A 15,250-nucleotide genomic window follows, 5' to 3' on the forward strand; every position below is an offset into this window, starting at 1 on the left:
TACAATATTCATTTCTTCTTAGGCATTCAAAGGTAAACTTCACCTTCGCCTAGGAAGAATATGGAGAAAAAACTGAATTAATGAGGTCTGCAGCTGCGACATTTTTATTGTATGATATTTTATCATATAAGATACCTCACTGGTAGACTAATCAGTTATTGAAGTACACGTTTTCCAAAATTATATTCTACAAAGAAGAGAGTTTATAGGTAACTTTATAAGAATAGAAATCTAAAAGTCATTTAGATCAACATTCTAGAATATTAATAGTCAGAATATGTTTAACAATGCCATCCAAATAAGAAGCTCTTCCAAGGTTGTTGAGAAGCTAGCTTCCTGATTTATAATTTCATTTCAGAAAGGATAAGGCTATTCATTCAAGCCAATATCTGTATTCTTCTTTTGACTGACAAAATTAATATTCTATTTCCTTTGTCCATCTTTTTAATTAGTTTTTATTCAGAGTTATACATGCATATATATTAACAAGCAAATAATGTCACAAGATACTTTACAAAAAAACAAAAAAACACACACACGAAAAAAATTCTCCACCTCCCCATCCCCAATTTTTCCTTCTCAGAGTCAAATACATGCACCTCTTAACTATTTCCGTATTTAGCTGCATTTTTATAAATAACCTGTTGTGTGCTTTCCTTGATTTTTCCTTTTGTATCATTAGCTATTGACTTCTCACTAGAACATGTGAGGATAAAACATTCATCCTCCTTCTTCCTCCAGCTCATATGATCCCTTCCACACAATACCCCCATTCCACCGTGGTAGTCTGCTCAATATTCAGTGTTTGCTTCATTAGGATCTTGTGAAAACAATTCTTATCTCAGCCAAGTAGTAAACTTTACTTTTCCATTCCTAACCCATTTTGGTTTTTTTTCTTAGAGCTAATAACTATTTTACAGTTCTCTATGTACTTACTAATTCAACCCTAAATACTTTGTCAGTTATTTCTGTGTTCTCTCAGTTTTATCATCCTGTGGAAATATCTCCTGGAGCCTTTTATATCTGGACAGGTTGCTTAGCTACCAGCCTGAAAACTCAAATGAACCATCCTCTTGGGGATGCTTGCTGCCTTTCTCCCCTGGATTTCCTATTTCCTATTGCCTCCTTTCTCATTTACGGGTACTGTGGCATCTAGTACCTTCATAAGGAAAAGCTCATGGGAGTAAATTGCCAAGGCATTGTATGCTTAAAAATGTGTTTATTTTTCCACGTTTTATTGTTTGGCTGAGTATGGAATTCTGGTTTAGCATTTCTTATCCTTCAAATTTATTTGTGTATCATTCCTACATTTAGTTTTTGGACCTCTAGGATGTGTACTTTAATTTTCTTATCTCTTCTGTTTTATGTCACTTCATCCCTTTGCTCTGCTTTCTGGAGGATTTGGTGAGCTTCAGCGTGTACTAATTTTGAGGTTTTTTTCTACCACATTTTAATTTTCGATAGCTCTTTTATGTACTCTGAATGTTGGTTTTCTTTTTGTTTTGTTTTGAAGTGACTGTTCTCATTTCATAGTTGCAATATATTCTTTGATTGCTCTCAGATATTTGCAGTACTTTTATTTGTCATGTTTTATTTCCTCCCTGTATGGGCTCTGTTCTCTCCAAGTTATGTTTTTTCCTCTTTGTTTCTCCCTTATTTTTTTACATGGGAACCCTGCACATTCTTGATTGTCTGCCCACATGAAAAAGTTTTGGAATCTGGGCACCTAAGAAGGATTACAGGCTGTGAGTTGCCCTGGAGGATGACCTGCCTCAACTGTTTAGGTGGAGAAACTTTTAAAACTCTTTCCTTTAGGTTGATCCGATCCCTCAGAAAATATCCAATAGCTATCCTGGAGGGCAAAAGCCGGGCAGCCAGTTTTCCAAGAGCGAGATGTGAGAAGGCACTGGGATGGGGTAGGGGCAGTCTCAACCCTCAGTGTGTATGCATTCACTTAATCCTGTTTTGGTCCCCCGAACCTCAACTCCTCCTGGTGTCACCCAGTCCAACCTCCTTCTCCCACCATCTCAAAAGAAAAAAAAAAAATTGTTCCCCTCCCACACATAAATACTGCAGGTCTTTTCTTTGGGGTGAGGGAGGGAAAAGTGCTAGGTTGGAGAGGAGGGCATGGGCTATGGACGGCACGCCTGCTTCTTAAACAGATTTCCACCCAGCCCTGCTTGTCTCCTCCAAATATCTCATGCTGTCCATGACTGCGTCTGGAGAGAGTCTTAGATGAAAATCTGGTTGACTCTTGGTTTCCTCTCTGTTGATTCTAGCCTTCAGCAAATCCTTTACCATGCATCAATTTTCTTTCTAGTTTCTAGGAAGTATTTGGTTATTGTGTCCTCATTCAGTCTTCTATCTTTTAGGATTTATGCCTAAAAAACAATTTCTTTTCTGTTGGTTTGCCTAGAAAACGTTACTGCCCTTTTCATCGTTCTGCTCTGTCTTGAACTTGGGACAGATGCCTATTTCTCTGTCAGATACATTTTTGAATAAACAAGGATAATACAGCCTGATGTGGTTTCCTGCCCGATGTGGTAGATGATGTGGGGGGTTGTCATCCAGGGGACCCCCAAGATATGGACACTTGCCCTTCCAACTGGCGATGCTGCCTGCCTGCAGGTGGATCCTGCCTCAGTATCTCTCTGGAAACCGCCCTTGGCTGAGGACAGCAGCCTTGCCCGAGGTTTCTCGGCCCCTGGGAAGCATCCTCCAATAATCAGGGCATCTGAGAAGGGCCATCCCAATCTCAGATGTTTTCCCATTGCCAAATCCTCCTTCCTCGATTCCCTCACAAGTGTAGTTCCCAATATCCTTCCCAGTAAACCATTTGCACACAGACATGCTGTGTGGGGAAGCCTACCTATAGTGGCTAATTCCTTCTCATCATTCAAAGGAACTATAATAAGAACATATTTCCAAAAGAAAATAAATAATTTCTTAAACAATAATTTCATTACACAAATATATCAGTGATTGGTGTTAGGAAATAAAGAGAAAAACATTTCAGTTAATGAAATCTTGCTCTGATACATTGCTTACAAATATTCTTTTTGCAATATCTAATGAATCATTACCTGCTATTTGACACTGAATAATAATAATTATAGCAATGATTATTCTGTCTTATAGTAACAACCTCATGGAGTTTTTGGAGGATTAACTAGTACAAATAAACTGTTTAGAACAGTGCCTGGCAGATAGTAAAATCTCACATAATATTCGTTACTCGTATTATAAGTTAGGAAGGGCTTTGTAAAACATCTAATTCAAATCCTTTTTCTGTTTTCAATTAGTTTAACCAACTCACAGAAACAGCTTATTTTTCACTGCTCCACACAATTATTCTAGTATGGTCTTTATAAATATTATTTAAGTGTAGGAAAGGCAAATATTCTCAGGAAATATCCTTACAATAAACACACAGTATTATTTAAATATAATCCTTCATTATCTCAGTAATTTACCTTTTACCATCTTTAAATCCAAGAATATATGAGACTCATTTTTCAAATACTTGAACTAGTAATATACTTTATTTTTTCTGAATGCAAAAGTTTAGAAAACAGTGAAGTAAAAAGGAAGAGAATTACCCCAAATCTGAATTTGTTAGGATGAAAAAATAAAAAAGAAACTGCTGGAATTCATTCTCCCCATTTTTTTTATTAATACAGACATACGTATACATACACACTATGTGCATATAATATACAGATTTCAAATATAAAATTATGTTTAGCATGTTAAATTGTACTTTACATTATTATTCTATAATTTATTTGATAGTATTTATTTTATATTTTGCACATATGTTACCAAGATTAAATATGTATAAATATATATGTATATTTGTATATGTAAATATATACACACAAACACACACAGACACACACACACATATATAATTGTAGAGTTTTGGAAACTCTGGAACAGTTTAGATAGCTTGGAATGTATAAAACTTTCTGGATATAATTTCTTTAAAGTAATTTTCATAGTTCTATAGTTTCTTTCATAGTTATTAATCTGTCAAGGTTGTTTTGTGTCAATTTCAAGCATTTATATTTCTTTAATTTGTTTTATTGAGAATTTTACATTTATGAATGTAGAGTTATACATAATGTCTTATCTTAAAACTCTTAATTTTTCTACATTATCTTCCTCATTGTTAATATTTTATTTCTATTTTATACTGCATAAGACTTGCAAGATTTTTTCACTTTTATTTGCATTATCAAAGATGCAGCTCTTGAACATATGGGTACTTATTCTTTGTTAACGCACTGATTTCTTCATTTATGATAATTCCTTCCTCTTTTGTTTAATTTTCTTTTATTCTCCTTCTAACAATTTTGAATTGAATGGAAATTTAGTCATTTAAAATAACTTTTTCCCTAATAGGTAAGACATTTATTGCTCAATAGCTTTGGCCAATTCTCTTATGTTCTCATATACAGTGATTTTGCATATTCCATAATTCAATTTATAGTTCATTTTATATCTAAATGACTTAAAAGAGTGTTTTATTGCTTTATTTTCTCTTAATTCCAATTGTTTGATATAGTTTAGAAAATACTTTGTCACTAATTTCAAGTTTTATTTACATTGTTTAAGAACGTGGGCTTTGAAAACTTGATTTCCCCAATTGTTTTCTTTGTATTAATATGACATTATATATGCTATGTAACATTTTCAAATGTTAACATTGACTAACAATATTTAGTTGCAAGCTTTGTAATTTTGCCTATTCAGAATGTCATTAACTGAGAAATGTCTTTTGCAACTGTTTCTAATAATCTTGCTTTATATATTTGGCTGTTATGTCAGTAAATACAGAAAATCCATAAATCACATTTTTCACTAGACATTTACTATTAATCCTAGACATTTACTATTAATCAAGAAAATGTGGCATTCTTTTTTCTTATAAAGTGTCAATTTTTTGTGTTTTTGTTTGTGGTGAAGTTTTGTTGTTTATGTTCTTGTGGTTTTGAATATTTTTTGTTTGGTACTGATGTAATCTCTGTACATATTAGCACATTTGTGTGATACATTTGTCTATTGTTTTAATTTTTCTTGATCTCTTTATTTTATTCTTTTCTCTGTACGGTGTTCTACATCGGAAAGTTTCACAATGATTGAAAAGGAAAGTTTAACCTGTTTACATGTATTTCAGATTTGTAGTGCTTGGTCTTGTTTTCACCAGATAATAACATTTCCAAACATATAAAAATGTTTGTTTGTTTTTTACCATTCCTTTTGTTTTCTATCATTTGCTGTATGAGCATATTTAAATGCATAGGTTTCCATAATTTATTAAATGTATGCTTTTATTACTTTTACTAGAATTTTAAAAAATCACATGCATTTGAACATATATTTGTGTAATTATGAGGATCATTGATGAGGAAATTAACAACATTTTACTTCCTTCAACTCCTCCTTTTTTTTAAGGCTATCATCAGATGTTTTATACTCATTTATTGTCAAATTACTAACATTTTATGTCTTCCTTCCCTGTAATTATTAAAAATAGTTGTATTTTGCTGTATATCAATCTCAATCAGGGATTATTTGGCAATTAGCAGAAGCACACTGGAGCTAAGTTACGCGAAAAAACAAAAAAAACAAAAGTAGGTGGTGGGAGGAATATCAGAAAAATTCAAGCTTATTTCATGAAATGAAAGACTGACAGTGTGCCAGGCAACATGAACAAAATTATGTAATAGTGTGACCATCAGAATTATGTGTACTCACCACTGGAGATACAGCACTGTAACTAATCTCTGTGTCCTACTGCATACGGCCCTCAACTGCTGTCCCACCACTCTCACCCCCCCACCTCGCAGGCAAATCTTTGTTGTTTTTTCTTGTATATGGGCCTATATGACTTCGTCATTTAGTCTCTCAATCAGGATTGCTGGGTTCCAATGACACACTTCTTGGGAAGCAAATCTACTTGTTTTTCTCCTCCAACCAGCCACACCAGAGAGAGATTCCCATACAACAAACATAGTTGCACATGTTTCTCTTTGAGAGAAAAAATGTGACCTCAGTGTTTTATGTCATGGACAAATATGATATTTTCCCTCTTGGAGCTTGTAGGATTTGTCTTCCATTCTCAAAATTCAACAATGTTTGCAGTTTGATTGCATTTCTTAATTTTGCCAGAAAGGGGAGAACCACTTTAATCTGCCAATAAGAGTGTCCATAAATTCAGGAAAGAGATTTCCTATTATTTCTTTGGTTGTTTCTTACTTATTTTCATATGTTTTATACGTTTTCAAGTTATCACATCCCCTCTTATCGTTTTTATATTCTTGATCTCCACCTTGGATTGCATTCTTCAAGTTGACCTTCCACTTTGTTTTTTCCAACCTTTATATGGTTGATATTGTATATGTATAACAAATTTGCAATTTTTAATTTGTTGCCCTGCAACAATTTCTTTTACAAAATCTACATCCATTGTTATGTTTTCCTGCTTTCCAGCCAAATTACCTTTTCACTCATCTCCCCTTATTTTAAAGGGTCTATATGTCCTTGAATTTTATTGAGACCAGATTCTGTCTAGCTACCCTGCAGTGATTTTCTCAAATATATGCTATCATTCTGCCTCTCAAACTCTTGTCTTCCTTCTTTTATGTAAAATATATTGTATTAGGTTCCATATTTCATTTTCTGTGAGTTGAAGGCTGAATCAAGTTTCCCCCAGAAGGTATGTGTAAGACCTAAGTACTAGTACCTTAGAAGGTGACCTTATTTGAAAATAGAGTCTTCAGAGACTTCCAGTTAAATTGAGGTCTTTAGAGGAGCCAAAGTCCAATACGACTTTCTGATGGTTTTTGGTTTTGCTTTTGTTTGTTTGTTTTTATTGTTGAGAGTGATTACCTTCATAACTCTAAATAATATATTCATGCATCTATTTCTCAATCCAGGGATTGTAGATCATAGCTAATTAGTCTCAACTAAGAAAGCTGGGTAGTTTCTTGTCATTATAGTTTTCTCTTACCCCATTAGTCCCCAGGTTTGGCCAGCCATTGCTTTTGTTCTAAAACTACAGTTACATTTTCCCATGCGTTTTTGTTCTATATGTTAATTTTGAAAATTGAAAGTAAAAATAAAATTTTTAGAGTTCATTTACTCCCATTTCATTATAGTAATATTATTCAAAGTATTTTAAATATTAGGCAAAATAATCACTTTTTATACTTTATCAAGTCATAAATTTATGAAAATTTTAGATAGCTTTATACATGAGTTATGATTCTCTTGCACATTTTCTTCTGAAGTTTTAGTTGATTTTTAATTGTCATATAAACAGAAAAAGTATTATACCTTCTTTCCTATATCACAAACTCATTCAGTTTCATAACCATAGCAATTTCGATGTTGTAATATGGACAGTTATTTTTGTTGCACAGATATTATCTTATGATTTGTTATTACTATATCATCAACATTGAAATTCTATAGTATACTCTTTCTTGGATTACTTTTTTGTTCTACTACAGTAAAACTTTAAATAATTTTTCAGATGGGATATGTGGAAGGTAAAGTTTCAAGAGTGTACATATTTAATTAAAATAAATTTTATTCCATTTGAAAGATATTTTGCCTGGGTATAACATCCAACATTCACAATCTCTTTTTCCTAATAACTTTGGCAACATTACTTCATTGTGTCCTAGTGTCTAGTGTTGTGGGTGAAATTCTGATTGTATTTGTTTCCTGTTGATGTTGTAACAAATTACCACAAATTTAGCAGCTTAAAATAACACTCAATTATTTACTCACAGTTCTGTAAATCAGAATCTAAGAGGATTGACTAAGGTTTCTCTGCTCTGTGTTCACTTGTGGGCCAAAATCAAGATGTTGCCAGGACTGAGTTCCTTTCTAAAGCCCATAGGGGAGGATCCACTTCTAAGCTCATTCAGTTTGTTGGCAGAATTTGGTTCTTTGTGCTTGCAGGACTGAGTTTCTGATATCCTTGCATGCTGTTAGCCAGGATTGTCCTCAGCTTCTAGAGGCCTGCAGTCCCCACTTCTTGGCTCAGGCCCCTTTCTCCATCTTCAAAGCCAGGAATGGCATTGGAGTCATTCTTTCTTCTCTCTCACCTCTACTTCTGCCATCTTTCCTGCCTCTTACATGGTGTCTTTCTGACGGACTCTTGTGCCTTCTTCTGAGCTTTAGAGGGCCTGTGTGATTAGATTGGGCCCACCCACATAATCAGGATAATCACCCCATCTCAAGGTCCATAATTTTAATCATATTTGCAAAGTCTGTTTTGCTATGTAACACATTCACAAGTTCTGAGGATTAGCCCACAGGCTTCTTTTGGTGGTACATTATTTAGTCTACCATACTTCACCCTCTGACCCCCAAAGATTCACACCCATGCCACATGCAAAACACATTCACCATATCCCACGCTTCCAAAAGTGTCCACCCAATACAGCATCAACTCAGTACAGAGATCTGCCCTAAATCTCATTGGTTCAAGCTCCCCAAATCTCTTATCTAAATAATCTAAATTAAGTATGGATATGGCTCTGGGCATAATCCATCCTGGGATAAAATTTCTCTCTCTGTGAAACTAGAATGCAAGTTATCTACTCCCAACATACGATGGTGAGAGAGGCATGGGCTAAGAGTTAGACATTCTGCTTCAAAAAGGGAAAAACCAGCAGGAAAAGGGGCTAGGAGTCCAAATCAATTTTGAAATCCAGCTTTACAAATTCCACTCGGTTCCTGGTCCTGGCCATGATCCTCTGTGGTTCTCAGCCTCACCCTCTGGGCTCAGAGCTCTGCCCTCTGATTTATCTTTTTTTTTTTATGAAAAGTAACAGATGTGCGCAACTAAGTAGTTTCATTAGCATGTTTCTTGCCAGAGAATACTGGGGTCCAAGAGGCTTCCTTCATTTCATCCTGTCTCTGTTCCTTTCAGTCCAACCTGGCAGTGTTTTCACTGACATAAAATTCTCAATAACTCTGTGAGAATCTTGTCTGTGTTACAAGGATTCACTCCACTGGATAAGAAGCTCTTCCACAGAGATTTCCTAGAAAATCTGTTCTCTATTTTTTGCTACTGTTTAGATGGGTGAGGGGATCTTTAATCTTCTTAAAAGGCTTTTGTGTAACTTATACTCTGAGTTTTTAAACTTTTTGAGGTATGACAATGGTGGTACAGACACACCCTCAGGTGTTTTGTTTTGTTTCCTCTAGAACATGCTTTCCTGACAGCAAATTTATTATCTTTTCCTATATTGCTTGACTGACCATTTTCCCAAATCATCCAACTCTGGATTCTTAATGTTTAACAGTTCTTGCCATTTATGTTTCTCCTTTTGAATTTCATTATAAAGTGCAAGAAAAAAATCAGGTCACACCTTGAACACCACTGGGAAATCTCCTCAGCTATAGAGCCAACATCACCACTTAGCATCTCTGCTTTCCACATAACTGCATGTCACACTTCCGCTAGGCTTTTGGATACTATGTATCGTTTGCAATTTCCATAAACACATTTCTCATTTCTTTCTGAGCTCTCACGTACAGCTTCTAATGTCCATATTTCTACTAGCACCCTATTCATGGAAATCTGGGCTTTTTCTATCATGCCTCTCGAAATTCTTCCATCATTCCCCCACTGACTGGTTCCATAGCCACTTCCACATTTCTAGGCATTCATTACAGCAGAACTCCTGTTCTAGTACTGAACTCTGTATTCATTATCTATTGCTGCTGTAAAAAAAAGAAAAAAAGGGAAAAAAAAAGTCACAGACACAGTGACTTAAAATGGCATCTATTTATTATCTCACAGTTCTGCAAGTCAGAAGCCTGGGTTGGTTTGACTGGTGTCTCTACTCTGGGTGTCCTGAGGCAGAAATAAAGTGTTGGCCTTGATTATCCAGGCTGATGAAGGAAATTAGCTGAATTCAGTTTCATGTGGTTGTAGTAGAAGTGAGATCCATGTTCTCTTGCTGGCTGTTGACTGGAGATTCTCAATTTCTAGAGGCCCCCTGCATTTGCTGGGTCAGGGTCCTATTCTCCATCTTAAAATCTAGCAACAGTGGGTTGAGTCCTTCCCATGCCTTCCATTTCTCTGATCTCTCGTCTGCCTCATCTTTCTGGCCAAACCTTCTGTGTTCTGTGATTACATTGGGCCCACCTGATAATCCAGGATCATCTCCGTATTTTAAGGTCAACTGATTAGCAATCTTAATTCCATGTGCAAAATCCCTTTTTTGCCATGTGATGTAGCATATTCATAGGTATAACATCAGGGGAGGTCATGAGGGCCAAAATCCGGCCTACCACACTGATGTTAATATTCTTCTCATTTCATTGACAGCTTGAGTTTGTTATCCTTTTTTGAAACCTCTTCAGATACTCCATATATCTGTTGTACTCTAACATTTTAAGAATATATGTCTACATGTGGCTTCTTTATAGCTTCTTTTGCCGAAACTTCTCGATCTAAAACATGGTTGTCTTCCATTCTGGAGAACTTCCTTCGAGCATTGCTTTGATAATCAATCCTTTCCCAGACTTCCACCTTGTATTCTTTTTGGTTGGATTTTGTTTTCTCTGAAAAGCTTATATTCAGTGGATCCTGTTCCTTCTATATAACATTTTAGTCTTTTGTCACCTTCAATTTCAAGTTTATCCAAGAGGCAGAATTCTCCTTAAAGTGAATGAACAGGGATTAAGTAGGCATGTTGCAGCCCCTGTCCTATGACTCCCAAAAGTCGTTAGGAAGAAGGCTTCCTTACATTCATTTCAGTAGCTCATTCAATGTCTTTAGACGGTAGATCCCTTGTATTTTTAGGTAAACACCTCTATTATATAAGAAGGAATGGAGATGGCCAGTTGGCTCAGCTGTCTGCTGATAGTTTTAATCCATCAGGGAATTTCTGGTCTTTATGTTCTCCTGCTCTCTGTACTTCCCTATAAACAAACCAGGATTATCAAAGGGTCCTAGTGATGATCCCACAGCAGAACAGTTCCCACCTCTGCTGTGGTCATTTTTATAGCCTGCTCTGAAGGTTCTCACAATTTTGGCTGTACCCTAAAGCAGTGCATCTGCCTTGTCTCTTCTACACATTTTTTTTTTAAGTCTTTGTTTTAACAATGTCTCATTTTCTAAATTTCATTGCTTCTATGAATGTATCTCATTTTGTAGTTTTTACTTCAATTTCATTATAACTTTTTTAGAGACAGATGGGAAGTAAAATTTGGCTTCGGCTTGCCAACTTGAACCAGAAGTCACACTTATAGTCAAATGCAATGGGTTATTCATTATCAAGACAATTTTTTTTGACATCATGTAAATCTTTAGTGTTTCAGAAAAGAGTTTTTGAAATTAATGTTTCAACTTTAATATCTCTTCATTTTATATTTTCTACAATAGTGATTTCACATGACTATAACCTAAGGTTTATTTAGAAATAACTTACAGACATAGAAAATCAGTGCTGGTATCTAAATTTTGTCCACTTTAAAAAAAAAAAAGTTAATAAAATAGTGATCGCTAGAGAATTTGCTAATTTTCTAGGGTTATTTTATAATTGAGCTGGTAAAACAATATAAAATTAGAGGTCAAGTAAAGAAGTCTAAAAATGTTTTTTCCAAGTTATAGTGACCATCTGCAAAAAGTATTAGACTTATGAATGTCTATACAGAGTATCATTTTTAAGCGAGAGCAAATATTAAGTATTTTTTAAGGTATACATTTTTAAAGGAGTGTTGTTGTTTTTTTTTAAGAAGTGTTGTGGCAGGTATATCAGATATGTATGATGAATAAAGTCTGGCATCACTCTTACCTCTAACTTATATTAATAACATTACATTACTTTTCTTCTAGTTGACGTTGTTGAGAGTAAGGATCACTCATTCCCTCCATTCTGGTACTCTAAACACCTAGCAGGCTGTTTATTTCCAAAAGAACAATAAGTATTTAATGAGGGGAAAGAACCAAGGAATAATGCACTGATACCTTGAGTTGTAAGAGAACGTTTCAATGAAATGAATATATTAGATAACAAAGCACAGTGAAGTAACCGGATAGTAAAATACAATGTAAGGACACATAGCAGGAAGAAAAGTGACACAGACTCTCAAGAACAGGCCATACAAGTACTTGGCTGCATAAAGATCATTCCGAGATGAAAGCTAACTATACTCACACATTAGATAGAATATAGGTTGCTCTAACAACTGAAAATGATACCAATTGAAATTAAAGTCAAAGGCCCACAGTAAAATGGCAGAAATGTTCTATAGAGAATTCACTCATTCATTAAGACCATAAACTAAGTTGAGGAATAAACTGGGAATTTGAAAAATTTTGAAGCTAAGCAGAGAATTTCCTCAACAGTGGGTCCTAAAGTTTTCCAGGATTTCAGTGGAACAAAGACTGTCTGCAGCCCGAGAAAATATAATCTAAACAGAAACATAACAAGTGCTGTTAAATATCACATTTCAGATTGTTATTTTCCCCAAAATGCTTACAGTGATATTTTTAATTATGAAAAATTTATTCTAGAAAATAGAAAAGGAAACAGGTAATGGACAAAGAAAATACTCACCAAATATATCATTTGATTTTCCACCCCATCCCTAATGACTCCTTTGATGATTGCCTTCATGAAGACTTTGTAGGGTGGTGTGGAGGAAAGCCATATGGATTACTGGAGGAGAGGTTAGCACACTAGAATGCAGATGCTTGCATCTGCACCAAGCATCGAAACAATGCAGGGTTCAAGGCAGTGGGGACTGATGGGACAGAAAGTCTCAGCATTCCTCCTATTCTGATAAGTTACCGAGTACCAGGGACTCAGGAAAGATAAAAAATCTCAACTCCTTCTCTTCCATCACTATGAAGCCAGTATTGTTGCAAGATGCTTTCACTGTTCCATTTGGACTGCTCTCCAAGAGGGAGAGAATGTTTAAAGGAATTTCATGAAGTACATTAGAAAATCCACAGAAATTTGTTAAAGTGTGTCATATGAATCTACATTACAGGAGGATGTGAAAAAATTGGATCTCTCTCATGGGATGTTTCTGTGACTTCCTGTTGAGCGATAGCTAGTTCAGCACTGTTGCTCTAGAAGCCACATGCAGAAAATTGTATGTTTCTTGTTAAGAACATCACCTATTATGTTCTATTTCTATTTATTTTTCTCTGTGAAATGGCACGGTAGGGCTCACATATTGTAAATCAGTGTCATTGTTTAGTATATATCCCAGTCTTTTTCTAATTTGGAAATCCTTGGTAACTAGGGCTCTGTAAAGGAAATATCCTTGAAAACAGGAAACTATGTAAATAATTCTGTGGCTGCAGTATCTCAAACCACAAGTTGTAATTGAAGAGACAGTTTTGCTAATGCTTTGATCCATCAATGTATTTAGAGTATGAACAACATTTCCTGCTTTTCTTTCTAAAGAGAAAACCAGACTTTCTGTGTAATCATAGAACACATACAAAACGGTGCCAATGTCTGTGTACACTCATGCATACACAGACACACGTTAATGGCTTCAAGGCATGTAAACACCTCATAAATAGACCCTGACTTCAAAAATATGCTTTATTTTCAATGAGTTAAGGGAAAATCATTTTCCTAATTTGATGCACCAGTTTTTGAAACATTAAATGTGAACAAAAACAGTTGTGATTTTAATCAAAACGTTTTTACTCAAAACAAATGCCAAAAGTTAAGTTGGTAATATACTGACTCTAAAGAAAAGCAAATATTCTAGAAAAGTTTGTGGACCAGATAAGAAAATCAGTCTCAATATTTTAGAGTCAATATTTGTTAAATTTGTTAAATTTAACAAAAAGAAGATTAACTAGAATGATTAGCTACCTTTATTGGTCAGATTTTAATTTAATTGACTTCCAGTAGGTTCAACGTTTGAAGTAGGACATTCAAATGTAACAATTTTTTAAAAGAAATCACAAAAACATTGGAAGCAGTGACAGTAACGGCAGGAAGGTAGGGGTTTGAGGGATGGAATGTAGGTCCATTTGAAGAATCTATCAGTATCAGGTGTACAGCATATTGGTTAGACATTTATATAATTTATGCAGTGACCCTCCGTGATTAGTCTAGTACTTTTTGAGCCTCAGTTTCCTGACCCATACAATAGCAAAAATAATACTGTCTACGTCATAGCAAAATACTTGGCACATTATAAAGTATTCAGTAAATGGTAGCTTGTGTTATTGATTGTGTTTATGTAATAGCAAAGTTCATACCTTAGCAATGTTTAAAAAAAGAATATATCATTCATCTGAATGCACACTTCTGTTAAAATAAAGCTGTATTTTATAGTCACACACATTTTCCACTGAGTGAGATTCTGGCATGTCACTTGTCAAGGGAACTTCTCAAGCAGCAGCTTATCAATTGCTTATTCCCCTTACAAGGCCAGATAGAGCTGCATAATTATGATCCATTTCATCCAATGGCATCTTGAATTATTTCTATGATATTCCTCCTCATTGTTTCCCTGTGGGGTCATTGGTTTACACCTGCCACTGAAGAAACAAGACTCAAGTTTTAACACAATGCAAAGGATTCTGACAATGTGGCTAATTAATCAAAAAATGAATATAAAGTGACAAAGATATAATAGCAGGAAATCATTCTCTCTTTTTTACTTTAAAAAAAATAACAGGATGTAACATTCAGTTACAATTCTTATTTGAGTGACCTATGTCTGTTCTTTATAATGACAAAATAGTCATTCTTTCAATAGTTGAGATATCTATTGTCTACTGCTGATTACATTTAAACATACTGATTACATTTAAGTGTGTGTGTGTATGTGTGTGTTTGTAGAAAGACCTTTTAAACTGAGAAAATATGAAGAATAATAAAAATTAGTTTTTGAAGTTTACATCTCCCAGAGACAATACAGTATAAACTGATGTGTTGAGAAGTTGGGTTCCTTGGGTCCCCTCCGCTTGACATTTACAGTGAGAAACAAGTGGCATAATACACCACTGAGGAAAACCTGTGTTGTTATCAACTTTCCAAGTTTTTGGCAATAACTATTAAAAACCTAAAGCTTTTATGTGCTGTTTCACTTTCCACGTCCAGTTCAATGAGCTTAAGGAAATAAAGCAGAAGTTCATGGAAATCAGTAGGCATATATGTTCATCGTAGCACTTTTTATATATCAAAAAATGCAAAGAAGTACAATTAGTAAGACACATGTCATTTGTACTCATACACTG

At 34.8% G+C, this 15,250-nt stretch overlaps 1 protein-coding gene across 2 annotated transcripts in view; it reads right to left on the reverse strand.

Annotated features, from left to right (window-relative positions):
• The window catches only part of NALF1 (NALCN channel auxiliary factor 1), a 574,857-nt gene that overhangs the window by 3,501 nt on the left and 556,106 nt on the right, over positions 1–15,250 (reverse strand). Inside the window, exon 3 of one of the 2 annotated variants that reach the window (XM_019731060.2) lies at positions 4–49. The exons of the other annotated variant lie outside the window; for it this stretch is intronic. Coding sequence (XP_019586619.2) covers positions 27–49 — 23 coding nt within the window. The 3' untranslated portion in view covers positions 4–26. The remainder of the gene's footprint in view (positions 1–3; positions 50–15,250) is intronic. 2 annotated transcript variants of the gene reach the window in all.

The sequence above is a fragment of the Rhinolophus sinicus genome, linkage group LG04 (genome assembly GCF_036562045.2).
Source record: "Rhinolophus sinicus isolate RSC01 linkage group LG04, ASM3656204v1, whole genome shotgun sequence".
NCBI lineage: Eukaryota > Metazoa > Chordata > Mammalia > Chiroptera > Rhinolophidae > Rhinolophus > Rhinolophus sinicus.